This window comes from Dermacentor albipictus, chromosome 1 (assembly GCF_038994185.2).
Source record: "Dermacentor albipictus isolate Rhodes 1998 colony chromosome 1, USDA_Dalb.pri_finalv2, whole genome shotgun sequence".
NCBI classification, from domain to species: Eukaryota; Metazoa; Arthropoda; class Arachnida; order Ixodida; family Ixodidae; genus Dermacentor; species Dermacentor albipictus.
The window spans coordinates 229166563-229194137 of record NC_091821.1 but is presented as its reverse complement, the minus strand read 5'-3'; the positions used below and the strand labels follow the sequence as shown (position 1 = coordinate 229194137).

Sequence of the window (27575 nt, the reverse complement as noted above, 5' to 3'; positions counted from 1 at the left end):
TTTTTTTATTGGGTCATTTTTAGAGGAGCCAAGAGGACCTGAAATGTCACATTATCATGCTGCCAGGAGGTGAGCTTCACTGTTAGCCTAGACACTCTCACCATTTGCCTCCACTAGCAACTGCAAGTGACATTCGTTCCCTGCGTTCTCCTCCCATACCAGAGCCAAGATAGTGCGTTGCATTGACATCCAGAGGCCCACCTTCTTTTTTCGCAGCACAGCGAGCATCTAGTGGCGGCTTCACACATTCTTTATCTGGGTGATTTACCAAAGTCACATGCCATAATCGGTAACATTAAAGGCAGTGCGTCTGGCATACACGTGTTTATGCATGTGACCGTGATTCTCCAGCAGAAAGCAGGGCTCCCTCAAGAGGAAGGGTGCAAGGGCTTTCATTCGAAATCTTGGTTGTTTTTGCACCGTGGAGCAGTTTGATACTTTGCAGACATGATCGTCAGCACATGATCTGTGCACTGTGGTTGTCTGCTTCCAATGCCCTAACGTAGGGCTGTTTAAGGTCAGTGGAAATCTTGAGAGTGGCCGTTTTACCAAAACAGTCCTTGAAACAGAGTACAAAATGCAAAAACCAGCCTTGCAAGGATTCTGCTTGTAATGTTTCAAAAGGTATGAGTACTAGCTGCAGGAGATAACAGACTTGTTCATTTTAGGACTATCCCATAACAAATTTTGTGCTTTAGAGCTGAGAAGTGCCGAAAAGACACTGGTGATTTATTTGTACATGTGCAACCTGGATTCTAGTTATATTTGCTCTTTGATGATTGAAATTTAAGTCCTGGTGTATTATGTGCGAAAAGCACAATATAATTATGAGGCATGCCGTAGTGGGGGGCTACGGAATAATTTCGACCACCTGTGGTTCATTAACTAGCACCCTAAGCACGGTACATGGTCATTTTTGCATTTTGCCCCCATCAAAATGTGGTCGCCGCAGCCGAGAGTTGATCCTGCACCCTTTGGCTCAGCAGCGCCATGCCTTAGCCACTACGCCACCATGACAGGTTACGATTGAAGTTTAATAATATACGAGGTGCCATAGAAAATGACAATTCTATACCCATCAACTCAATGAAAGGGACTCCTGATAAACAGTACAACATTTCTGATTCATTCAGGCTCTATTTAATGAGATTCTACTGTACCGTGAACTGTGAATAATTACTGCATTCCTAAAACTTGCATATCAGAGGTTGAGACTCTTTAAACAGCCTAATATTAGTTCATGCACACAAATAATGTTTTCCCTGCACATTTTCCATGCAGTACGTGGCAACTTCTGTATACAGCAGCCTATCATGACTGACAGTTATGAAGCAGCACTGCTCAAATACAGTTGCTGTGTTGAACTCTGCACACAGCACAGCATGTAAATGATATGCGTACCATACTTTCTTGTATATCACTGTAAGTAAACCACTGGCTAAACTTTTTAAAAAATTCTCCTTTTGTCTTATAAATGTCTTCAAGCTAGACTGCTGGTACAATCTTTTTTCTGCATTGTTATGTACAGCAACAAACATGGGAGCCCTTAGAAAAGTTGGCATTGGCTAACACACTGTGGTAAGATGGGCAAATGTAGCAGCAGTAAACAAATGAATGTGTACTTCACCTGCAGAAATGTTTTCAGCTTCAAAGCAAACCACTGCATCTTCAACTCCATCATCAATGTGCATGTCCACTACTTGACCAGTGTCTGTGCTTGGTTGTACGGCTGGTGGTGGCAGCTTCAGCCGTTGATTAAAGCTTTTTGCAACCTGAATTTAAAGCATTAAAAGCAGTTAATGTGAAAAGTTCATGTCTGCTTGTGCAAGTTCCAAAATACCTAGTGTCAAAAAGAACACAGAGAAGGTTCACAAGAAAATCGTATGTGCAACCAACTGTGTACGTATGTGCCCAAACACTCGGTTCTGCATGTCGCATCACCAGTGCATGCTGCATGTAGCGTCATTCAGGGAGACTATACTTTATAACACATTTTTTTTTTTGATATATCAATCTCATCATATTCAGCATATGGTGCTGGACAGGCCTAGCACAACTAAATGTAACAAAAATGAAAGTTTGAGCACACTTCTGCCAACATATAATGTATGTCTGTAAGTTGCTAAGTAAATTAGTATTTTATTCATGCAGCAGCCCTCACAGTACTAATGTGCCAGGATGTGTGGTAGGCGAGTACAATGATAGAAATTGCAAAGAGTAGGTCTCCTACACATTTTTTTCCCCTTAAACAGCAAATTATGAATGTTTCTCACAGTGATAAATACTACCACGTGGATCTTCATGTGAAAACAGCACTTTCATAACACTTCAGTCCACTTGGTAACAGGAAACATTACCATGCAATTTTCAAAAGTGAAACAGAAGTGCAGCATGTTTAAGTTGTCCTATTATGTTAGTCTGGCATGTCTTTCTTATCAATGGAATGTGAATGCAGACAGCACAAACCATTATTGTGGTTCATAAAATGTGTTGACAAAAATTCTATGATGTGACGAAGCATGCTTTGTTGTAGTTAGCCGCTCTGCCACATATGTTCCACTCTAATTTATTTGACTCTTGCAGGACTACAAAATTTGGTCGAATTATCCAAAAGGTCAGATGAACAAATGATGACAAAATAAACTAATTCAAATTGTTTCTTTTTCTTTTTGCTTGGAGTAGTGATCCTTGACAGACTACTTCAATACTAATAATAATATTTGGGGTTTTACGTGCCAAAACGACTCTCTGATTATGAGGCATGCCGTGGTGGAGGACTCCGGAAATTTAGACCACCTGGGGTTCTTTAACGTGCACCTAAATCTAAGCACACGGGTGTTTTCGCATTTCGCCCCCATCGAAATGCGGCCGCCGTGGCCGGGATTCGATCCCGCGACCTCGTGCTCAGCAGCCCAACACCATAGCCACTGAGCAACCACGGCGGGTTACTTCAATACAGTCTGTCAAACACTGTTGGTGGTGCTGACAAAATCCTCAAGAGAGACATCATCCAGGGCACAGTGCAAGCTGTCATCATCAGTGCAGGACAGGTTGCTGCTGTCACTATCATGGCCTAGGGAAGCAGTAGTGCCGTCTGCTAAATTTCTTGTGTTTCCAAGCTTTTGGTAACTGCTCCACGCACGAGACAGTACTGGTGGGGGTCAAATAAACTGAAGCGGCATGCTTTCATGTTCGAACTAAGCAAGTTTTCCATCCATAGCAATGTATAATTACTTGCCAGGACTTGCAAGTGCATTCTAATTTGCAAAAATCGAAATAACAGAGGTCGAATTAACGGGAGTCTGCTTTATTCATTATAGCATCATACAAAAGTGACAGCATCATGTGACTGACTACTCAGAAATAGAGGTGCTGAGAAGTTCTTGGCCTGCCAAGATGGAAATGATGTAGAGCCTTGATGCCTTCAGGTTATTTGTTAGAGCACCCACTAAATGGACCATCTACCACTTCAAAGTGTGACACTGATGGAATGATAATGTCTCAAAATAACAGAAACAAGTGTGGTAAAAAAAGAAAAGTTTACTTCGGTGCAAGGAATTGCAAAAAAGATTAAATGAGTTGACAAACAGCCATGAAACCTTGTAATAAAGTAAGCTGTCACCCCATGTGATGTCATATACTAGCGACTATTTACTGTGCTCCACTTTCTTCATTAAGCACTACTACGGAGGATCTTGTGCCTTTATTATAGCGTTCATTACTACGGGGAGTTCTTGCAGAAAAGTAGTGCTACAGTTACATCATGTATCACATTTCTTATTTATCAATGCCTCTTGCTCCTGCTACTACATGCAACCTTGTGCATGTTTGACTTTCCCCTTTCATTAAGGACCACCATATGTTTCCATTCTCTTATCAGTTTTCTCAGTATATCTGTCTTGGTAGTGCTGTCAGTGACACTTTCCAATGAGTGCTCCCAACATCTCCACTAAAATGGCATGGGTAGCAGAAATGCAGTCCAATATGCATGAAGTTTTATAGAAGATTGCCGGAACTTGCAATCATTTGAATGTTTTTAATCACAAACTTAGAAAAGAAACTAATTTTTCTTGCTGCCAAAGCTACACCCACTGCGAGTAAAATTTTGGTGGTGCATGATCGCTACGACCCTCAGTTGCGAGTATTGTCTTTGTACACTTACGACTGAGGGAGCTTGTAAATCTAAAAGCACTAAGACGAGACAACAGAGACAAAGAAAAGACAAGACAAGACAGAACACTGTCTACGACCTTTCTCCGACATATCTTTTTATTTATGGCTATAGCTTGCTAAGATTCCTTGTTCTCTCATCCCCGACCCCTGCATATTGAAGTTTTTGACATGTTTTGTTGATCATTAGAGAGAGGTAGACTGGTTTAGCTGCACATTTTTGCCTACTTGCTTTTCATTAACCCTTTGCAATTGTGTATTTGAATAAGCCTATGATATGTTTTTTATTTGTTTACTGTTAATGGGTGTATGCTGTGATTATTGTGTGTAATTTCTTCCATGTCATTTCCCCATGCTTATATTAAATTTAAGATAACCTTGCTTCTGGTCTCCCAAATGTAATATGCTCATCTGGAGGACATTAGGTGCATCATGAATGAATGAATGCACGAACATAACTAGGCAAATAATATTTTATACAGCACACAAGGCATGTTACCTCGCACAATCCTTCAGTCCTTTAATCTTGACAATCTCTACGCAGCCATCCAAATATAACAATACCAAAACTTCATGAAACCAGTCCCACTGCCTCTACAGTTTTCGTACCAATTTTTTTTGGTGGGCTGGTTGACACGGTTCACGCTGTGCTGAAAATTGACTGTAACAACTACTGCATGTTACTATGTACTGCATATCATGTGAATTCCTGCACACCACAGTGGCCAAACTGTAGAGAATCTTAAAGGCTAGGATAGGGCATTGCTACTCTCTGATAAGAGATGATTATGATCCACCCAGTTTGTCTTGACCTTCTGAAGTTGACACATATTACGGCGTAGTATACTTTAGAAGCTGCAGAGCCACATGCTTACCGGTGCTTTCATATATTTTTCAGCTTCAGACCTCTGCTGGTGTTGAAGCATCGGTGGCATTCCATACTTTTCACACAACTGTAAATCAAATGCAGCTGTAAAATCATGTTACGTCAAAGCAACTTCTAAATACACAGCATTCCATCAACTTAAGCTTTGTCAGCACCCACAGGAACATCGCAAAGCTACACTTTTCCTTGGATGTGAAAGTCCCCACCAAGACACACAATGTGAAGCATTTCTCTTTGAGGCACAAGAAATCCTACCTTTCCATAAAACTTTTTAAAATAATGTAAATAAATGTTGGATTTTTCTAATCTGGATACTTGCATCACGAACACCAAGGGGCACAGGAACGTTGAAGCCGGGAAAGTCAACCAGCCGGGCTGGATCATATTGCACTAAGTTGAAAAAAGCAATTATTTGTATATTAGCTTTGTGGCACCTAAGCACAGAGGCACATAAATGGTATAACTTGCAAGTTATTTAATGACAAACTTAGTGAAATGCATGTACAAAAGATATGAGCATATAGACAATTACAAAACCTACCTTGCTTGTCATCACAGTGCACTTCTCTATCTTCTGTGTTTTCATTTGGTTTGTCTACGAAGAAAAAATTTGAAGACATAAATGCAACAGCAAATGTACTACTGCAGTGTTATTGCTTATTATTTAAAATTTCAACATCATATCCTGCATGATTCATTGTCTTGTAAAATGTTGAAATCTATTGATACTAATTTCTGGTGCTAAACATACAAGGTTTCGGAATAAGCAAGGCAAAATATAGAAAAAGAATTGGTCTCTGATCTCTATTCCTTGAAAAAGAAGCATGACACAATGCATAGCAGTGGGAATGTTGCACAGCAGCTCTAAAGTAGTATATCTTTTATAGTCATTCATTTTCTCTCCTTTTCACTTTATTGATTCGAAAGTATCGATTGGGCCCATTGACAACAACACCTAGCATGCCAGGTGTTGTGTGAGGGGAGAGGGAATCGCCGCGATGCCACATCACCCTCACGCTCAGAAGCTGGTGCGAGGTCTGTATCTCTCTATAACCCACACACTAGGCTTAGCTGCTGCATGTGCCTGCCAGCCTTAGTGGCAGCTGCCTTGGGTCTCTCGTCATGCAGGACGTCGGTGGCAAGCAGCATTGGCACCGCAGGCTGCTGCTGCTTGCTGGATCAGACAGCACATACCGTTATGATACATTACTCGCAGCGCAAAACTCGAAGAACCACTCAGTGGCATTCAATTGGACATTAATGATTTCGCATTCACAACTCGAATGTGAATTCGAGTTGTGAATGCGAAGTGTCCTCGAATGTTTAGCTTTCCCTTCTAAATGGATTACATTTCATTCGAATTGGTTTAACAGTTGTTTAATGACAGCACTGATGCCTTTCATGTGCATTTGAATAGGAAAAATGGAGTTGACCCTGAGCTAAATCTTCCTTTTAAATGCAAGGTATTCAATCGGTGCTCTTTCTGTTTTTCAAGATGGGCTGTAACCACATCTGTGATGTTGAGGCCACCTGCTGATGAGTAGTGACAAACCAAGCAGACACAGCCAGTGGCTTTTGCACTCCTGCAATCACAGTATAAACATGACACAGTTTCTTAAACATCAAATTCTAATCATATATACTACGTAATTTGTCATGGTGTGTTGCAAGGCACAAAATTTGGTGAAGTGAGACCCGCAGTGTTATAAGCTAAAAAACATATGCAGCCAGTAGCAGTCACATAAAAAAAAATAAGTGAGGTTCATTACTAATTAATCAATAAAGGTACAGAAGACTGCTCAACTGACTGCCTCAACTGCCAGCGTACTAATGAAGCTTGCCTTGCCTATTTACTTGATAACATTCCTTTAAAGAGCGTGAGAAACTACAAATATCTGGGCGTCCATATAACCTATAACTTATCCTGGAAGTACCATATCGACTTTATAACGCGCAAGCTAATCGCACATTTGGATATCTTCGCAGAAACTTCTCGCTTGCACCATTGTCACTCAAACATTTGTTATACATGACATATGTCCATCCACAGTTGGAATATGCATCATAAGTATGGGACCCACGTCATGCCACCTCAATTAACTGCCTTGAAAGTGTCCAGAATCGCTCCGCTCGGTTTATACTAGCTAATTACCATTGCACGGCAAGCGTAACACAAATGAAGACTACACTGAAACTACCTTCGCTGTTAACCCGCAGGAAACAATCACGCCTATGCTTATTTCATAAGATTTACTACCAGAACGCAGCGCTTTGGTCGGCATGGATTAATCCAGCACCATTCATCTCCTCACGTAGAGATCATACGCATAAGGTACACCCATGAGCAAAAGTATACGGACCAGGGGTTGTGCGGTAAAGTATCTTTTTTTTTCTTCTGCCTGTGAACGCAACTTGAAATTGAGGACTGCAGTCCAAACTTGGCATTGCGAACTTTTCAGTGGGCTCGTTAATTCCAGTTTATGTTTGTTAATTACGAAGAAATTCAGTTTCTTCGGCTACCCTGTGGTCCGTATACTTTTGCTCACGGGTGTACATGTGCCTCGCTCTAACACACTAACACAATCGCAATCATTTTTACCCAAAACATGCAACGAATGGAACAATCTGCCAGCATCTATTGTAAGTATAAGTAATCTTGTTCAATTTAGAAATGCTTTAGTTAACTAGATTTAAATCATGAAACTTGCGTTCAATATGTCAGTTGACTTTTCATCGTATAAATACTATATTCGCCGCTTAACTGTGTGTGTATTGACCTATCATTCCCAAATTGTGTATTGAAAAGTGTATCCAAGAGATTTCTATTGTGAACTACCACTATTATTTTTGTTTATTATGTATAAATTTGTGAGCTAGCATAATTTTTCATTGATACTTATACTGTGCCTTTTCTGTATATCACTTGTACCTCCTTTCTGTAGCCTCTCCCCACTATAATGTATACTTACTCTAAGGGTACTGTAAATAAATAAATAAATAAATAAATAGATAAATAAAACTAGGAAGCTATAGAGCCTTAATTCTCCAAGAGATGAATAAACAAGAAAAAAGGTAAATAAGGGCAACTACTGTGGATGAAACTTTCTAAATAGGTCTGTTTTCAAGTTCTGAAGCAGAGAGAAGCTTTGTTGATATGTGCCCAAACTAGCTGGTTGTTATATTGTGTTCGTATAGCAACTAGTTTTGGCACAACATTGTCAACATGAATTACGAATAGCAATACTCAACACACAGAGTATGGGCATAGTCTAATTGCTCACTCTTTGGTAGTTAATCGCTAAAGATGCATTAACCTAGAGGTCCTCCTTTAGATAAAGGTGTTCCACAGAATATTTTACACTAATCACACAGGTCAATTCTGTGTTTAGGAAAGGGCCCCATTCCTTGACCTACTTCAATGAGAATGGAACAGTTCTGAATGAATGATTTGTTGAGTGACAGGGTTTAACATCACAAAGCAACACAGGGTTTACGAGAGACATGTAGTGAATGGCTCCGAGGCAGTTTCGACAGCTTGGGGCTCTTTAACATGCACCCAAGCGCAGCACGTGAGCATTTTTGCATTTTGTCCCCATGGAAATGCAGCAACTGTGGCCAGGAATTGAACCCTGAATCTCATGCTCAGCAGCACAACACCTTTGCCACTGAGCCACCACGGCAGGTAAGGGGCACTTGTATGTAGGCAAAGTATGCACGGGGCTTAGTGCTCGTTGTTTATATTTAGCAAACTTAAAATTCCTTTTTTTGAGTGTTTACCTGAAGACATATTTTTATTCCCTATTAACAATTTTCATTCAAGTTAAAAGCTCATGATTGTTTTTGATTTCAACAAATCACATACAGTTAACCAATTCTATGGGAATTTGTATCAATGCTAAATATGATGTCCTTATGTTATTTTTATGAGGAGGAAATTGCTGTGGTTCTGACATAAACAGAAATGGGCCTTCATGTTGTGCGGCCATGACACATGGATAAATACACATACTGGTCATGTAACTGTCCAAATTTATCTATTAGCATAGCAATGGTAGTAACTAGTTCACTATGGTATGAAGCGTGACTAATTGTAATATGACAGGTACAAAATGCACAAAAATTAAGATGGATATCAAATGACTCATGGCAAAAGTATTTCATAATCTCACCAGCTGCGAGCAAATATAAGCATAATTGTATGTGCAAATATGCTTTCAAAGCTTTTCTCATTATTGCATATACATTCTATACTAATTCTTGTTAACTGCATATAAACATTCACAAGAGCAAAGTCCTTAAAGGGCCCTTCACCAGGTCAGGCCATTTTGAGCTCACAAGCGCAAAGCACACAATGCGCAATAACGATCGTGCCTGCAAAGTTTTACATCGCTACGTGCCGCAAAAAGATCTGAAATTCCAAACCAAACACCGTTTTCCCTTCTACTCACGGCCGCCGCCATCCAAGCCGGAGGATGACATACATGTGCTAGTGCACCTACATGCACATGTTCGCGCTGTGACATCGCTCATGGTGACAAGTGACTTCGAGAATCATTGAAGCGAACACCTGTTGTTTGTGTAATATGTTGCTAGAATAGACGAATTAAAGCATAGAGAAATAATAAAACATGCAAACCAAATGTCTGCAAGTTTTTGTTTTACTTCGCACCGCAGCAGGAGAGACATTTTTCCATTTCATCTGCTTGTTCCCATGTTGTGCAGTCGCGAGCGCAGGCACCGAAACTATGTAATTTTCTACCGTGTTCCAGAGTTGGATTATGCTCTGTGATCTGCTTGTCTGCCTCAGTATTCGTGTAGCACAGACTTATACCGCTACCTCGTGCACAGTACGCAGAATTGTGTGCTGCGCGAAATGAGACAATCGCAACTGCTAGCACGCAACGCTGTCAGCGGAAGTGCGCCGAGCTGCAAAAAAGCGAAGAGAAAAAAAATTTAAAAAATAAATAAAGCTGGGGCCTGTGATATATGTGTGACGCGTTCCTCGAGGTCTGGTAAGGGAGAACACAGAACGCAGGGAAGGAATTTCGCTTGCGGAGGCTAGACGGGGCAAGTGGAGAGAGTGTCTCGCTTGGCAGTGGAGCTCACCTCCTGAAATCATGGGTTCGCGGCACTGAAATATTTCTACCTCGGCTATTAATGAGCCAATTTGAAAAATGTCTGCAGCATAACGCTTCCTAGAGGACATGTAACAACTTCCAGCATGTAACCGAAGCTTGCTGTGTGGCCTGGTGAGGGGCCCTTTAACACACTCTCCCCCCAAACATGCTGGCTTGCCTCAGTAAAGACTGGCTTTTCAAAATGAATTCAGAACACTTTTCTTGAGAACTTGTGCCTTTAAATTCCTATAAACTAGTGAAACACAGATGACGTACAGGCAAGCATGCTTTTTGTGAAGTATGGCAGGTAAAAATAAAAACAAAATGAAGACAAAATGAAGTGGAAATGTGCTGATTACAAGCTTTGTTCGACTGAAATTTACTGAAAGACATATTCAAATTCGGCACAGATTAGAAATATTTAAGACTAGTGGGTAAAGCCAACAGCTCACTGAGTGTGTTTTTCATAGCCCAGGGATGTGCAGGGGCAGGAAAACGAACTGTACAGAAACTAACATGCTGCACAAGGCACAGAAATTGGAGACCATCTGCTTCTATTCTGCTCTGCACATAACTTCCAAACTTCGTTCTTGCGAGTGCTCAGGCGATCTTTGTCGTTGCCAGCATTGGGGCGTCACCACAGAATCATGTGTGTCCATCTGGCTCGTGGCCCGAACTAGTCATGACAGTTGACGCAAGAAGAGCCAACAGTGGGTGGCCAGAGAAGACGTATCAGACAGAAGCAGAAGTTGCACTAAGACTCATAGGAGGAACATCGGAAGAAAAAAAAAAGAACAAGTTAAAAGATGGACTGTTCAGTCATGCAACTTTGCCCAACATGACAGTTTCACGATCGTCAACAGTTTAAGAAATTAGGAATTAATCTTTTCATGAAGGTTAAGCTGTTTGTTATGTATGAATGCCAGACAGAGTGTTTGCGTTATATGTGCCAATTTAGAAAGAATCTGACAGCTGGCAAATGGCTTGCTGGTGTGGGGGTCGAACTGGCAGCTGGCACTGTGAGAGAAAAAATGGCTGTGCCAATGGAAAACCAGCCAGGTGGCAACCCCAGCAGCAAGAGTAGGGGCCACCCACGTCAACAAAGAAAGTAAATCAACCAGCAGTGTTGCAGTTCACAGCATAGCAATGGCGCCATCACACTTGGTCATAGAAACTGGCAACAGAGATCCAAACAAACAAAAATTAAAGCTACCAACTACACTTCAACAGGAAGTTGGTGCAAGGAATTTGAAAGCAGTGTTGCCAATAGCCTTTCACTCCTATTCCATTTGTTCACGTAACTTGCTTTGCATGGTAGTTGCACCACATGTTTTGTAAGCATAATCTAGAAAATTGAGTTTCTCTTGCACCATTAAAAACCAAACAAGCTGTTTCTAATGAATGATATCCATAACTTGCTTTAGAATCTGTGTTCCCAATATTTCATTGTCCACATGGGTTGCGCATGCCAAAGGCGTTGCAGCAAGGGGGTTACAGACTCAAATAAGTGTATTAGTAAGGATGCCTCAGTTTGCACTGTTTGCAACCTGTCAGCAGGCATGGAGCAATCACTGGCTAAGACTATTACTGCTAACACATTTAAGGATGAAGCTGAACTTCAAATACACAATCAGACATGAATATTTCATATCAGACACATCAACAAGGTGCCCACACACTGGAACTGCTACTAGGGTTTTGATTGGCTGAGCTTTAGTTTACAGATACGACAACAAGATCGCTCTTACAGCATTCAACATCGCTTATTCAATAAATTAAAAACTCCACCTTCACGTGGTCCCAAATAGTGATATTAGGTGCTTCTACTAATTTATGAAGTTTACTTCATTTGCCACGAAAGTAACCAGTTCCACTCACATGTAAAAACATTCAACACCTCAACAACACATATGCATGCCACACAGTCAAGGCTAATGGCACAAAGTTTCTAATGCAATAAAGCTCGTAACATCATTACGTTGGAAACACACCCAGTTCAAAGATCATTACATGTCATGATGATGGAAAGATCAGAAGACAACATTTCTATTAATTCTCCTCGAACAGTAATGTTACTATTACTTTGCAGAGGATAGTGTTGGCTTTTCTCTTTAAAATCAAGCATACTGTAAGCTGGGTGTCTTTTTTTTTAAGACTATGCAGAATTAAAAAAAATTGCCTGTGACAGATAGCACAATTCCAAGGCTTGAACTGGATTATTCGAAAGGCAGACTTTAGTTGCATCAGAAATAGATATGCTAATGGACTAATTAACAAAATTTATCTAATGAAGGTTTTAACCAATTAATTTTTTTTATTTATCAATACTGTAAGCCTTGAAAGGCTCATACAGGAGTGGACATAGAAACAGTACAGGCGTAGTGCTTTGTTATACAGGGGTTTGCAGCAAATTCAAACAAAAAGGTAATGGTTACAATGGACGTGCCATGTAAGTAAATACAAGGAAACAAAAACAAACTACCATATAACGTGTAAGAAGCAGTTAATACAGGAAAAAGAAATTCACATAGGGTGTACCGTGTAATGTACAAACAGTATCAAGTGTAATGTATAGTAACATACCATCCAATGCACAAACATGCGCAATAATAAAGCGCAGAAAAGTACGAAAGAACGTACGGACACTGGCGCGTGTGGAAGAAGTTGGGGCAGGGCAATACGTCATTGATAAATTTTTGAGGAACGCTCAGCCAAGATGACCACAATGTGGTCATCATTCCGATGAAGACTCAAGGTGCAATTTGAGTGCCGACATGAATGAGTGCACAGATTGTGAGCAAATAATGTCACTTGGGAGGAAATTCCAGAGATCTATTGTATTTGAGTGTGCTGCAACGCGAAAAGAATGGTCTAATACATTTATCATGGTTAGTTCGACTGGGGTGACACCCGGGGGGCACCAAGTTGTCCGATTTTGTTAAGTTTATCAGGTCATGGTTAAGAAAGTAAAGGAACTTCAAACAGGCCAACCTCCTCCAACCAGCAAGTGTTGGTATGCCTGCTTGTGTGCGAAGTGCAGTTACGCTGTCATACCTTGAATACTTTGTGTATATGAATCGGAGCACCCTGCTTTGGATCTTTTCTAATGCCAAGTTTAAATACTTTTGATGCGGGTTCCATACTATGCTGCCGTATTCTAATATCAGCCTAACCAGGGTTTTATAAGCAGTCAATTTCACTGAGGTGGGGCTATCGCTAGCTTTCTTCGTAAAAATCAGAGTTGTTGGAACGTGCACGCGCAAACTTTATTGATATGTACGTCCCATTTCAATGATCTTGTTATTGTGACATCTAGATATTTGACTGAGTCTACTCGTTCCAACGAAGTATTAATTAGTTTATATGTGAAATTTAAGGGCTCTTTTTTACGTGTTACAGTCATACACATAGTTTTCTGTGCAGTAATTTGCCTGCCCAATTTTTTGCACCAGGTAACAATGTTTTGTAGAGATTTAGTAAGCTTTGTCTGTTCATCGACTGTTTTAACAGGTGTGTGTATGACACAGTCCGCAAAAAGCCTTATTGTAACCCCTGGTTCCATACATGTATGCAAGTCATTAATATATACAAGAAACAGAGTTGACCCCAGAACCGATCCCTGTGGCACAGTAGAAATAACATCAAGGTAGTCTGATACAGTATTTTTTATGCAAACAAACTGGGACCGATTCGAGAGGTAGGCTTCAATCCATGAAACAATCCTGGGATTAATACGAATTGATTTGAGTTTGAAGATTAGTAAACTGTGTGGAATGCGGTCGAATGCCTTTGAAAAATCGATCAAAATTGCGTCAGCTTACAGTCTTGAATCGATTATTACAGCAAAGTCGTGCATAATTTCTAAAAGTTGAGTTACAGTTGAAAGCCCTTGCCTGCAGCCGTGTTGTCTGAAGTATAATAGGTTATTTTCCTCCAGATAAGTTACGATAGCCTTATTTATTATATGTTCCATTAGTTTACAACATGTGCTGTTTAAGGATACTGGCCTGTATATGTCTAGAAGCTGCTTGTTCCCACCTTTGTGAATTGGCATGACCTTTGCGCACAACCAGCCCGCGGGAAGCACTGCCGTTTCCAAGTGATGCACTGAAAATTTTATGCAGGAAGGGGGACAACTGACCCGCGTATCACTTGAGAAAAATGCTTGATAAATTATCAGGGCCAGGCGATTTTTTAACATCTATTTGTAGCAGCAAATTCAAAATGCCGGACTCTGTTATCAGGATTTCAGGCATTGCTGATTCGTACTCTGATAAGAACATGTTAGGGACGTGGGCATGGGAGAAGATCGACTGAAAATATGTATTAAATGAGTTAGCGATAGTACGCGCATCCTCAACCACTATACCGGCAATGTCCAATTTGATTGGAGGACTTTCCGGTTTTGACAGATACCGCCAGAATTTCTGAGGCTGATTCGTCATGAACTCAAGTAAAGTATTAGAAAAAAAGTTATCTCTTGCGCTTCCTAACCTTTTTTTCAGTTCTCATGAAAGCTGACTTACCATAGTGGAATTATGCTTTTTCTTGCGCACCCTTTGCACCCTTCTTTTTCAGGTGTATGATAGTTCTTGTAATCCACGGCATTCTCTGCTTTATTTTTTTGAGCTTGGTAGGAATAAAATTACTTTCACAGTGTACAATCCCACCTTTTAATTTAACCATAGGTCGTTGGTGTCCAACATATTATCGTCAAAATCATCTTCTATAATTCTTAAAAAATTTATTATGCTTTCATCATTTGCCCTTGTGTAATACTTAACCAAAATTCTGGTGTCAGTACTAAGGTGCCTTGCATCCATGCCAAGATCGTCAACCGTCAATGAAATTATTATTGTACATCACACACTACAATTTATTAATTGTAGTCAAATTTGCAAAGTGTGTTCACTCCAAACTAGTTCTCTGGACAGCACCAGTTTCGAGATATTCATTCTCAAAATGTATGACAAAATACAATGGCATTCCAGTAACTTTTGTGCTTCAATGCATAAAGTCTCATTTTCTTAAAAAGTTAAGTGGAAGAACAGTGCAATTTTACTGCAAGTTTGATGGCACTTATCTCAAAACCAGTGGCATTCTCAAAATGTTTATGTTCTTGCACGTAACTGATTCAGCTTTGGAGATTATAAGTTTGCTAAATGTGCATGTGGCACCCAGCTAAAACGACACACAAATTTGTTATTGCCCTATCTATCACGTTTGCAAAATTCTTCCGATGCCATTTCCTATGCTTTGAGTGATACGTGACAAGTTGTCCTGAGAACAACATGCAGTTTGACTTTAATTCCTTCTGTAGTAAATTGGCTCCTGGATGAGACACTATGCTTAAGTGGTGTCTGGCAATTAAAAAGGTTAACAGCACAAAAAGAATGAATTTTGAAAACCTTGCCACAGCTGAGATAGCTTTTCGGTTGCTTTGAGCAACTGTGACCAAAATCTCCAAACAGACACGGACAGCCTTGCTGCACCTTGTCATGTGCTATGGACCATCACAAAATGACAGGCGAGCGTTGCACCAGAGGGCTAGTGAATACTTCCTATTGTCACAGTCGGTAATGTGAAAAGAAGACGACGCTGACGGTGGTCTTAGCGACGACGAAGAAGTGTTTTAGCGGTATCGCTGCTCTACGCTTGTTGGCTCAGCCATTAAAAGCCACTTGTAAATAGACGAACGCTTCTTCCTTCCCGTAACATCATTGGTGGACGTGCGGGGTAATCACTCGAGCAAGACGGAGCTCCGCAGCGGACGTAACCTGGCCGCCATGTCATCCGAAGGAGAGAGTTCAACCGCGGCCCCGTCGTTGCCACCGACGGTCATCCTGGCCCAGCCTCGCGACCCTGGCATGTTTTCCGGGGTTGACAACGTGGACGTCGATGACTGGTTACAGAATTATGAACGGGTCAGCGCACACAACAGGTGGGATAACACGCTTATGCTGGCTAATGTAATATTCTACCTCAAGAAAACAGCACGGGTCTGGTTTGAAACACATGAAGAAGAGATTACTAGTTGGGAGCAGTATAAACAGAAGCTTAGAGATTTGTTCAGCAAACCCGTCGGCCGCCAACGTGCTGCAAAGAAGGACCTTGGAACCCGTGTACAGACGTCCACTGAATCTTACGTGGCGTATATCCAGGACGTCCTCGCTCTTTGCCGCAAAGTAGATAACCATATGGCAGAGGCAGACAAGGTCAGCCACGTCTTAAAGGGCATCGCGGACGACGCGTTTAACCTGCTTGTTTATAAGAACATCACAACGGTCAACGAGATCATTAACGAATGTCGCCGCTTTGAAGACGCCAAGAGTCGCCGCATAGTTGGACAGTTTACGCGTCTACCTAATACCGCAGCTTCATCGACGTGCGAAGACATTTGTCCACTGCGTGAGCCCACCTCCTCCGAGAACGTCGTACGAATCGTTCGGCGAGAAATCGAAGCAGCATCTCCTGCCACGCCAGTGACGCAGTGCTTTGACGATTCCCGGCCACTTGTGTCCCTCATTCAGTCGGTCATTCGCCAAGAACTTGCCAATGTAGGTCTTCCATCCATCTGCTCCGCCAGCCGTCCTGACTTTGCTTCGTCTGCTGCCTCTGCCCCTGCTCCCCGTAGCCAATACGGTCCATATCTGGGCTATCGCAACCCGGCCGAATGGCGCACCCATGACGATAGACCCATCTGCTCTTACTGTGGACGTGTGGGCCACATCTCTCGTCACTGTCGAAGTTCCTGGCTAGCCCACTCTCGACCAAACTTTCCCACCTACCGCCGCTCCTCACTGAATCCTCGCCCGCCATCACTCTCCACCGAGGTTGAAGACGCACCTGACAACGCTCGAGCGACCGTGACCAGCCGATCGCCATCACCCCATAGTCGCCGCTCCCGTTCGCCTCAGCTGCGTCGCTCTCCATCCCCAGCTTACCGTCGCCGCTCTCCGACGGGAAACTAATTGGAGCAGCTGCTGTAGGTGACGCTGCTCTAGAACACTGGCCTGAAATTCCTCTGCTGACCCTGCCTACTAATCGGAACCTTCTGGACGTGGACGTAGATGGTTTTCCCGTTACAGCACTCATCGACACTGGAGCCCAAATTTTCATCATGAGTGCGGAGCTTCGAACGCGCTTGAAAAAAGTACTTATTCCTGCTCCGACTCGACTGCTCCAGGTCGCCGATGGTGGAACTCCGGCTGTGCTTGGAATGTGTACTGCTCGTGTCAGTGTCGCCGGTCGCCACACGTCCGTTTTGTTTAGTGTGCTTGAACGTTGCCCTCACAATGTGATCCTCGGACTCGACTTTTTGTCCGCCCATTCTGCTCTGATTGACTGTTCCGCCGGTGTTGTACAACTTGACCTACCCCTACCTGTTCCCATTGACCTTCCTGCTCAAGCTCCAGCTCAGCTTTGTTCCGCGGATTTTATACGCCTGCCATCTCTTGCAGCAACCTTCATCCCTGTTTTAGCCAGCCCACCTGTACCTGACGGAGACTATGTCCTTACTCCCGCGACGTCAGTTCTGCTTTCTCACAATGTCTCCTTCCCACACACCATCGCTGCTGTTGTGGACAATCAGACATGTCTTCCCATCCTAAATTTCGGACAGTGCCCGCAAGTAGTTCCTCGAGGCATGTCTCTTGCCACGTTGTCACCAACGCACGAGTGCCACATTTCTGCTCTATCTGTTGCGCCGTCTTCGACCACTGCTCATTCTGCGCCTTCTGCATCAGCCCCGACCGACGACTTTACAAAGATGATTGCACCGGACCTCTCAACCCAACAAGCCGCACAGCTCCGTTGCCTCCTCGAGTCCTACTCCGACATTTTCAATCTGAACTATCGCCCTTTGCGTCAAACCACGGTCGTGACGCATCGGATAAATACCGGCGATGCAGCACCTGTTTGCAGGCGCCCATACCGGGTGTCGCCCTCTGAGCGACAAGTTATCCAGAACGAGGTTGACAAGATGCTCGCCAAAGGGATTATTGAACACTCTTCCAGCCCGTGGGCGTCACCTGTTGTTCTCGTCAAAAAGAAGGATAACAGCTGGCGATTCTGCGTTGACTATCGTCATCTAAACACGATCACCAAAAAAGATGTATATCCACTTCCCCGCATTGACGATGCTCTGGATTGTCTCCACGGTGCCACTTATTTTTCATCTATAGACCTTCGCTCTGGATATTGGCAAATTGCCGTGGATGAAATGGACCGTGAAAAGACCGCATTCGTCACACCAGACGGCCTATATCAGTTCCGAGTAATGCCATTTGGCTTGTGCAATGCCCCGGCAACCTTCGAACGGATGATGGACATGCTTTTCCGTGGTTTGAAATGGTCCATCTGTTTGTGCTACTTGGATGACGTTATCGTATTCTCTTCAACTTTTGCGACTCATCTTGAAAGACTTTCATCTGTTCTTTCTGTTTTTCGCACCGCTGGCTTTCAGCTCAACTCATCCAAGTGCCACTTCAGTCACCGCCAAATAACCATGCTCGGGCACCTCGTCGATTCGTCAGGAATTCGCCCCGACCACGCTAAAGTTTATGCTGTGCAGAATTTCCCCGTACCAACTTGTGCCAAAGATGTTCGCAGCTTTATGGGCCTTTGCTCTTACTTCCGCAGGTTTGTGGAAAATTTCGCCCATGTTGCCCGTCCCCTGGCTGACCTCCTGAAGAAGGACGTTCCTTTCTGTTGGGGCTCTGAACAAGCGTCTGCTTTCTTGCAGCTCATCACGCTGCTTACCACACCTCCTGTTCTCGCCCATTTTGACCCCTCCGCTCCGACAGAAATCCGCACTGACGCCAGTGGCTACGGCATCGGTGCAGTTTTAGCTCAACGCCAATGTGGGCATGACCGCGTTATCGCCTACGCCAGTCGCCTCCTCTCTCCCGCCGAACGCAATTACTCGATTACTGAGCGCGAGTGCCTCGCCCTCATTTGGGTGGTGGGCAAGTTCCGACCCTACATATATGGTCGACCATTTACAGTTACAACCGACCACCACGCCCTTTGTTGGCTTTCCTCCCTCAAGGATCCCACCGGACGCCTCGGTCGCTGGGCCCTACGGCTGCAAGAATACACATACACTGTGGTCTACAAGTCGGGTCGTCTACATCAGGACGCCGACTGCCTGTCTCGTCATCCCGTCGATGTACCGGACGGTTTAGTGGATGTCACACCGATCTGCGTTCTTTCGCTCTCAGCGTTGCAAGACCTTGGCGCTGAACAACGACGCGATCGAGTCGTTACGCCCTATTATCGAACGCCTGCTCTCTGCTCCGTCTGACCCATCCCTTCACATGTTCGTACTACAAAATGGCATCCTGTATCGCCGCAACATGCACCCCGACGGGCCTGAGCTCCTAACCGTCATCCTGTCGCATCTGCAACAGATTGTACTGCAGCAACTGCACGACATTCCCACCGCTGGACACCTTGGCGTCACGCGGACCTATGACCGAATTCGGCGACGGTTCTTCTGGCCCCGTCTCAACCGCTCCGTCCGGCGCTATGTTGCCCCGTGCGAGTCGTGTCAACGCCGAAAAAGACCAGCTCTGCCTCCTGCTGGACTGCTGCAGCCTTTGGATATACTGACCGACCCTTTTTTTCACGTTGGCCTTGATCTCCTCGGACCATTTCCTATATCCAAGGACGGAAATAGGTGGATTGCCGTCGCTACGGACTATACAACTCGCTATGCCATTACTAGGGCCCTACCGACCAGCTGCGCTACAGGCGTAGCTGATTTCTTGCTTCACGACGTTATCTTGCACCATGGTGCACCTCGTCAACTTCTCACCGATCGCGGCAGATACTTTCTTGCCAAAGTCATAGACGACCTACTTCGATCATGTGCTACTAAACATAAACTTACTACCGCTTACCATCCTCAAACTAACGGCCTTACCGAACGCCTGAACCGCACAATCACTGACATGCTCGCAATGTATGTTTCCTCCGATCATCGCGACTGGGACGTTTCTCTACCATTTGTCACATTCGCCTACAATTCCTCGCGCCACGACACAGCTGGCTATTCACCCTTCTATCTCCTCTTCGGCCGTGATCCGACTTTGCCTTTCGAGACTCTCCTTTCGACCACACTCGACTCGCCGACAGAGTACACTCGGAATGTAATAGCCACGGCGACCCAAGCACGCCAGATTGCCCGCATTCGTCTTTCTGCTTCACAGACACGCCAGAAGTGCCGTTACGACCAGCGCCATCACGACGTGAACTACGAACCAGGTGCTCTTGTGCTAGTATGGTATCCAACTCGGCATGTTGGTCTTTCCGAGAAATTCCTCTCGCGATACTATGGCCCTTATTGCATCCTTCGCCAGGTGACCCCTGTCACATATGAAGTGTCTCCGCTGAATGCTACGGTGCCTTCACCTCTCTCTGACATCATCCACGTCAGCCGTCTCAAACCTTACCTTTCTCAGACCGATGAGCCGCACCAATCAGGTGCTTTTTCCGACGGGGGTAATGTCACAGTCGGTAATGTGAAAAGAAGACGACGCTGACGGTGGTCTTAGCGACGACGAAGAAGTGTTTTAGCGGTATCGCTGCTCTACGCTTGTTGGCTCAGCCATTAAAAGCCACTTTTAAATAGACGAACGCTTCTTCCTTCCCGTAACACTATTAAACAAAAGTCCAAAAACCCACACCTTGTTACGTTTACCATATTTATTTGAACATAGGTCGGCTTTTTTTTTTCTTTATTCAGAAATGCTTCCCAAGACTTGGAGGACAGTTGAGCTTTGCCTTTAAGAGTGGAATGCGATAACATCAAAAGATCCCCGACTGCTTCTCACACTTCCCAGCAACTGCAGCTTCTGTAACCGTAATGTTTAATGGGAAACGCTGGCGGCGAATGCTATGCACGAAGGTGAGCTTTCTGCTATAAACACAGCCTCTTGCGTGGGCCGATCACGAACGTAATGCACAGCCGTGCCAAAAAAAAAACATCATTTTCAGGTTTCTATTATTTTTTTTTCACTTTTAATATTTAAGTCTGAGAAGATTTAATATAAAAGGCATGCATTGTCAATGTTTTGTTTCATGAAATTTGTTTGTGGGCTGTCAATCTCAAAATTCTGGGGAATAACTTAGTCAAGAATGTAAGACAAGGTATGAGAAACTTTATTGATAGAATGTTGTGGCAATATAACCTGCACATAGCACATGTCATATAGCAAGGTGTGGCATATACATATTCCTAAATATATAGGGAAATTTTTGCTCACGGTCAATTCTGCCGACATTGACACCGGATTTTCTGCAACACGGGGCCCTTAACGCTGTCGTGTTAAAATGAGCTATTGACCTATATTCGTGAACAAAGCTAGCAAAGTACCAAACTAAATGGTGTATTTCTGTCACGCCCACTGAATAGTCAGTCTAGAGATTGAATTATTCAGACTGGCATTGAGAAATGCTGCACATCCAACACATTTGGGGTGCCGAGGACGCCCATGAAGCATCCAACAAGGACGACTTCTCTGGCACTTCCCATGAAGATAGAACTTGTGGCATCAAATAGTGAGATTTAGTAGTCGAGCTTACGGTGAATGAAGGCATCTCATGTTCAATATTCTTCGTTTTACTAAAGAGATATGGGTCGGCCTATATTCAAATTATTTTTTTATTTTTCAGTGAGTTCAATATACAAGACTCAACTTATATACGTGTTTGATCTATCTTCAAGTAAATATGGTAACTTGTTTTATTTATGCTAAGTAAATAGCACTTTTTGTGCATGATGGCTCAAAGAGTGCAAAGTATTGTTGCCATGGCTTTATGTGTAGAGAAAGCTTGACCTGCTCTATCTCACATATCTAGACAATTTTTTGCACAATGAATGTGCATGCAGCTGAGCAATCACAATCTGAACAGCAAAGAATCTGAGCAACAGTCAATTTTCATTATTCCTAAAATATTTATTTTTTCTTCTAGGATGGCTTGTTCTGTGAGAACTCGCACAGCATGAGTGCAAAACTGCTATGCAAAGAAGCAGACTGTGCTCATTACAGTTGAAAAAGCTTTCACGGAGTTTTACTTAGCCTAAATGAGGAGAAAACTGTTCCAATTATCCAGAGGACATTATCATAGGAATCGTAAGAAATGAAGAACATATCAGGCATAATTTCTTTAGCATGTAATTTTTATCCCGAGCCTACTTTATGTCATTATGTCTAACAAGGTAATGGAGTAATCTTTCAGTACTTTATATGATGCGTTGAGGAGGTTCAATTTAGAAGCATTCTCAAATGACGATGGGGGGGAGAGGAGCACTGAATTGTAAAATTAAACCATGTTTGTGCTTTTATTTGTTATCACATTGCAGATGCAACTATAAACAAAACAATAAATCATACAGGCACTGTGCATCATCGGGCCAGAATGAAGCATAAAACAGTTCATGCAAATCAAAGCACATACTTTTGTGCTACCAGATTGATTTGAGCAAGAGGAATGATGCAATGGTTTATGTTTTGACATAGAGTTATGGCTACATGTACATTTGATGACATATTGCATGCTACAGCTGAGATGCCATCTTAAGTCAGCAATGACGTGAGTCTAGATGTCAAGCTCATGGCAACATCACACACACTCAAGGCGTTACACACAGAACATGTCTATGTTTCATTCTGATCTGACGATACCTTCAAATGTCTTTATTCCCATTCTATTTGACAATATTAAATGTAAACCTACCAGGATCATCCAAGCCATAGATTTTAAGCCCTGAGTTTTCAACTTCTGCATATGTAAGCCAGCCTGGTGGATACCCAAGTACACGCATTCTATAGATGAATGGAGGCAGATCTTCTGGATGCAAGTCTAAAGCATTTCTCAACTCCTTGCTGAAACCAGAAATGTTTAAAAGTAATGAAAACAAGAATTTAAATGACCCATTAATTAAAAGAAAAAGGCATCACTGTAACACTCAAGCAACTTGGAGCTGTCATGGTAAATAAATAATTAAAAATGGTCTTAACCTGCCTGGTCATCAGCACAGACTCAAGAGCCCAACAATGCACTGCATCCATTTCTCCATAATCTGACAGCCACCAAAGGCCACACATGCATTTTGTGTGTTGCTCTTGAAAGTACAACAAAAACAAATGTACTAAGTTGAACATATGTACCTCACAAATGCACTTACCCTCGTATTCTCAAAGCTCAAAGCTCTTCCTCCACTCTGCCAAGGTTTGACTGAAAAAGACTACTCTTCTAAAGATTTGCCGCGGATCATCAATAAAGAGCAATGACCACTTCTGTTGAGGGGCAGCGCTGCCATCCACTTCCTCATGTCGAGGTGGAGGAATGAGTGGAGGAACGTTCCAGAATTTCCAGAATATGAGGGTTAGTTTTGCGAGAGAATTCAAAGGATACAAACTACAAGCAAGTACACTTTCGATGGATTTTGCCAGTGTATCAGAATTGACTTGGCTCCCTGTTGGGTGTTGAGTGCAGGGGCACCATTTGTATATTGAGTGACTCACTGTCTTCAACCACTAGATCTAATGGTTATTTTCGCATGAACGAGGTCATTATAGAAAACACTCAGCAGCACTCCAACTGATCAGTTGACATTTTCGTGGGTTCTCTGAATATGACAGCAGGGAGTTCATAAAGAGCTTCTTCACTGGATGAATATCAAGGTCAACGATGCAGGCGCCTTCAAAGGTGCTACTGGCAGAAAACTTCACTATGTTTTGCAACAGCAGATTATTGGCAATTAAAATTCTATAGTACATCATTCTCCAACACTGTTGCAGTCTTTTAGAAGAGTTTGTTAGCTCATTGATGTACTATATGGTGCAGCATTCAGTACACTGCATAGCTGTGCTGCACTTTTTCAAGCAGGCAGTTTTATGGCAGTGGCATACACTGCCTGAGCACGGAGATCAGTTTGTGGGCCATCTGGATTTCTCATCTTCCTAGCAGCATCAAAGGGTTGCATTGGTACCTTTTACGTAGAGTAGGGTGATCCACATGGCCCTGCAAGGTTGGGTATCATTTGCCTGCTGTAAATGGTGAGGACCATGACCTTAGTGACGGAGGATTCATTAAAAATGTAAAGCGAAGCTTCCTTTGCCTACCCTCCCAGGTTTGCCATGGTTTCAGTCTGCTGCTGGGTCAGTCGGTATGTCGGTGAATATGTTTGTGAATATATATATATATAAGAAGGTTATATATGTGGCGAATGCAATTACCAGAAAACGGGCTTATAACCGTTGTATGCCGACTGACAAAGTAGTGGTGGTCAAAAAACGTAATAAAAGATAAATTCCTACATAAAACATGAACATTTAATGTCAACTCACAGATATCTCTACAGCACACCGATATGTTTATGGAATAACCCATTATATTGTTACGGCGCAACCAAGAGTGGCACCATTCAGAAGATGACGATTTGATGTGTAGAGGTAGAATCGGTGTTGACAGCTACCTTGTTTATGCATCGTTGTCTCTCTTGTAAATATTGTAAATACAACTTTATAGGTGACTTCTGCAACGTAACAAATAGGTGAGAGGTGTGAGGTACCCATGAGAAACAACAACGGAGCTCCACAGTGGTCGTCACTTTGGACTGGCCAACATGACGGATGAAACAGGACTCAAGATGGCGCGACCCGCATCAACGCCTACAGCCCCGATGGTTGCGCTGGCTCAGCTACGAGATCCAGGAACGTTCTGCGACACCGACCACTTTGACGTGGAAGACTGGATCGCCACGTATGAGCGTATAAGTGCCCACAACAAATGGGATCCGACGATTACGTTGGCTAACTTGGTCTTCTACCTACAAGGCACGGTGAAGGTATGGTATGACAACCACGAGGAAGAGCTTAGCAACTGGGACACATGCATACAGAAGCTGAGGGATTTGTATGGCCATCCCACTGGGCGGAAGAGCACCGCTAAGAAAGAACTAGCTACTCGCACCCGGATGTCCACAGAATCATACGTCTCTTACACTCAGGACGTGCTGGCTCTGTGCCATAAGACCGACGGTGATATGGCTGAGTCGGACAAGGTTGGGCATGTACTGAAGGGGATCGCTGACAATGCTTTCAACCTGCTCACGTGCAAAAATTATGAAACAATACAGGACATCATTAAAGAGTGTCAACACTTTCAGCAAGCCAAGAGCCGCCGAGCGATAAATGCTGGATCGAGCGATAAATTAGTCGAGCCATATTGCGAATCGATCATCGCTCGAGCAGATGGCTTCCGCTGCATTGCAACGCCGTTCGCACGTTTGCTGAACACAGCTGCGACATCCTCTTGTGACGACAGGCGAGGAGTGCAGCAACCATCATCATCAGATGACTTGACGCAAATAGTGTGACGAGAACTTGAAGCCGTGGCTCCTGCAGCCCCTTTTTTCCCACCAGGGAAGCGAACAACTTGCCTACAGCACCATTTGTGTAGGCAATAGTCCGCAAAGAACTCGCTAATCATGGAGTTCATTCTGCATGTGCCGTTGCCACTTCGCAGCTGTCTCATGTTTCAGGTGCATCAACTGATCCGTGGTATCCTGCACACTACTGAAATCTAGCCGAGTGGCGAGCTGTAGACGATAGGCCAATCTGTGTTGCCTTCCTGCGTATCTGTCGCATTGCTCGCCATTGTAACAACCGTATTGTCTTCTCCCCTCTACGATCGCCATTCACCAGTTATTTTTGCCCCAAATACAGTGAGTGTGATTACCAGCCTCTATTGGCACCACAACAGCAAAACAATGATGCTCGTGCTCCTTGGAACAGTCCCTCATCGTCATTCTGGTATCACCAGTCCCGTTCACCACCAGCTCATCAACCACTGTCCCTATCGCTGCAGGCTCGTCGCCCACCGTCCCCGATGCAACCCCGAAGCTCGTTTCCAGAAAACTAAGCGATGCAGCTTCTGGAGATGACGCTGCACTGACGACTTGACTGCAAAACCCTCTGATAACTTTGTGAACGAAACAGAACTTGATGGACATTTTAGTCGATAGCGTCAGCGTTCCAGCACTCATTGACACTGGTGTTCACGTATCCGTGATGAGTGCCAATTGCGCCAACGCCTGAACAAAGTTCTCACACCCGCTGCGTCACGCGCCCTCCGCGTCACCGATGGAGGAACGCCTACCGTGCTTGGTATGTGCACTGCTCGCATTGGCATCATGGGGCACCTAATGACTGTTTTTCTTTTTGATGTTTTGGAACAATGCCCTTATACGTTATGCTCGGCGTAGACTTTTTAACGTCCCATTCAGCCCTTTTTGATTGTGCGTCTAGTGTCATTCTGCTTGAACTGCCCCACAGCTGCTATAGTCCACTAGTCACACAACCACGGTTATGATCTCCCGAAGACATCCGCCTGTCGCCTCAAGCCACAACGTATGTCACTCTACTGTTGTTCCCATCTGTGCCTGACGGCGTCTATGTACTATATCCCACTGCTGACATACTGCTTGAAAGAAATGCGGCCACTCCCCATACTGTGATCACTGTTACAGGCAATCAGACTTTGCTCCCTTTCCTCAATTTTAACTGCTCGACTCAAATTTTTCCCAGAGGCATGTCTTTGGGTGACATCTCGTCTGTGAACGAATGCGAGATATCGGCTCTTGAAGTCGAAATTCCGTCGCCCTCTACAGGAACCTCCGATTCACCGACTCTCACAGACGAACTTAGCAAGATGATTGCACCTGATCTTCCGACACAAGCTGCTGACCTCCGCCGTCTTTTGGAAACTTACCGCTTCATTTTTGACCTGGACGGCTACCCTTTAGCCCATCGGTGGTCACCCATCATATTTACACCAGAGACGCCAATCCGATACGCCGCTGGCCGTATTGTGTTTCACATGCTGAACGACAAGTGATACAATGAGGAGTCGATAAGATGTTGGCTAAAGGCGTTATCGAGCCATCTTGCAGTCTGTGGGTGTCCCCTGTTGTACTTGTCAAGAAGAAGGACCATAGTTGGTGCTTTTGTGTGGATTACAGACACCTCAACAAAATCGCATGCAAGGATGCATACCCCCTGCCACGTACTGATGATGCCTTGGACTGCTTACATCGAGCCAAGTACTTTTCATCGATAGACCTCCGATCGGTCTATTGGCAAATCTCGGTAGATGACATAGACCATGAGAAAACTGCTTTTGTAACACCCGACGGCCTCTACCAATTCAAGGTTATACCGTTCGGCTTTTATAATGCCCCAGCAACCTCCGAAAGAATGATGGACTCCTTATTCACAGCTATAAATGGTCCACATGTCTGTGTTATCTAGACGTCATAGTCTTTTCACTAACTTTCACGAGTCATCTTATGCGCCTATCTGCTATTCTTGCTGTTTTCCGATGTGCCAGCC

General features: G+C 43.6%; 1 protein-coding gene across 2 annotated transcripts in view; it reads right to left on the bottom strand.

Moving 5' to 3' along the window:
- The window catches only part of LOC139054260 (zinc finger CCHC domain-containing protein 8 homolog), a 52950-nt gene that overhangs the window by 14180 nt on the left and 11195 nt on the right, over window positions 1–27575 (bottom strand). For both annotated transcript variants that reach the window (XM_070530988.1, XM_070530989.1), the window contains exons 7-11: window positions 22915–23063; window positions 5598–5651; window positions 5376–5446; window positions 5046–5123; window positions 1628–1772 (exon numbers count right to left, since the gene is read on the bottom strand). In XM_070530988.1, the coding sequence (XP_070387089.1) occupies window positions 1628–1772; window positions 5046–5123; window positions 5376–5446; window positions 5598–5651; window positions 22915–23063 (497 nt within the window). The remainder of the gene's footprint in view (window positions 1–1627; window positions 1773–5045; window positions 5124–5375; window positions 5447–5597; window positions 5652–22914; window positions 23064–27575) is intronic.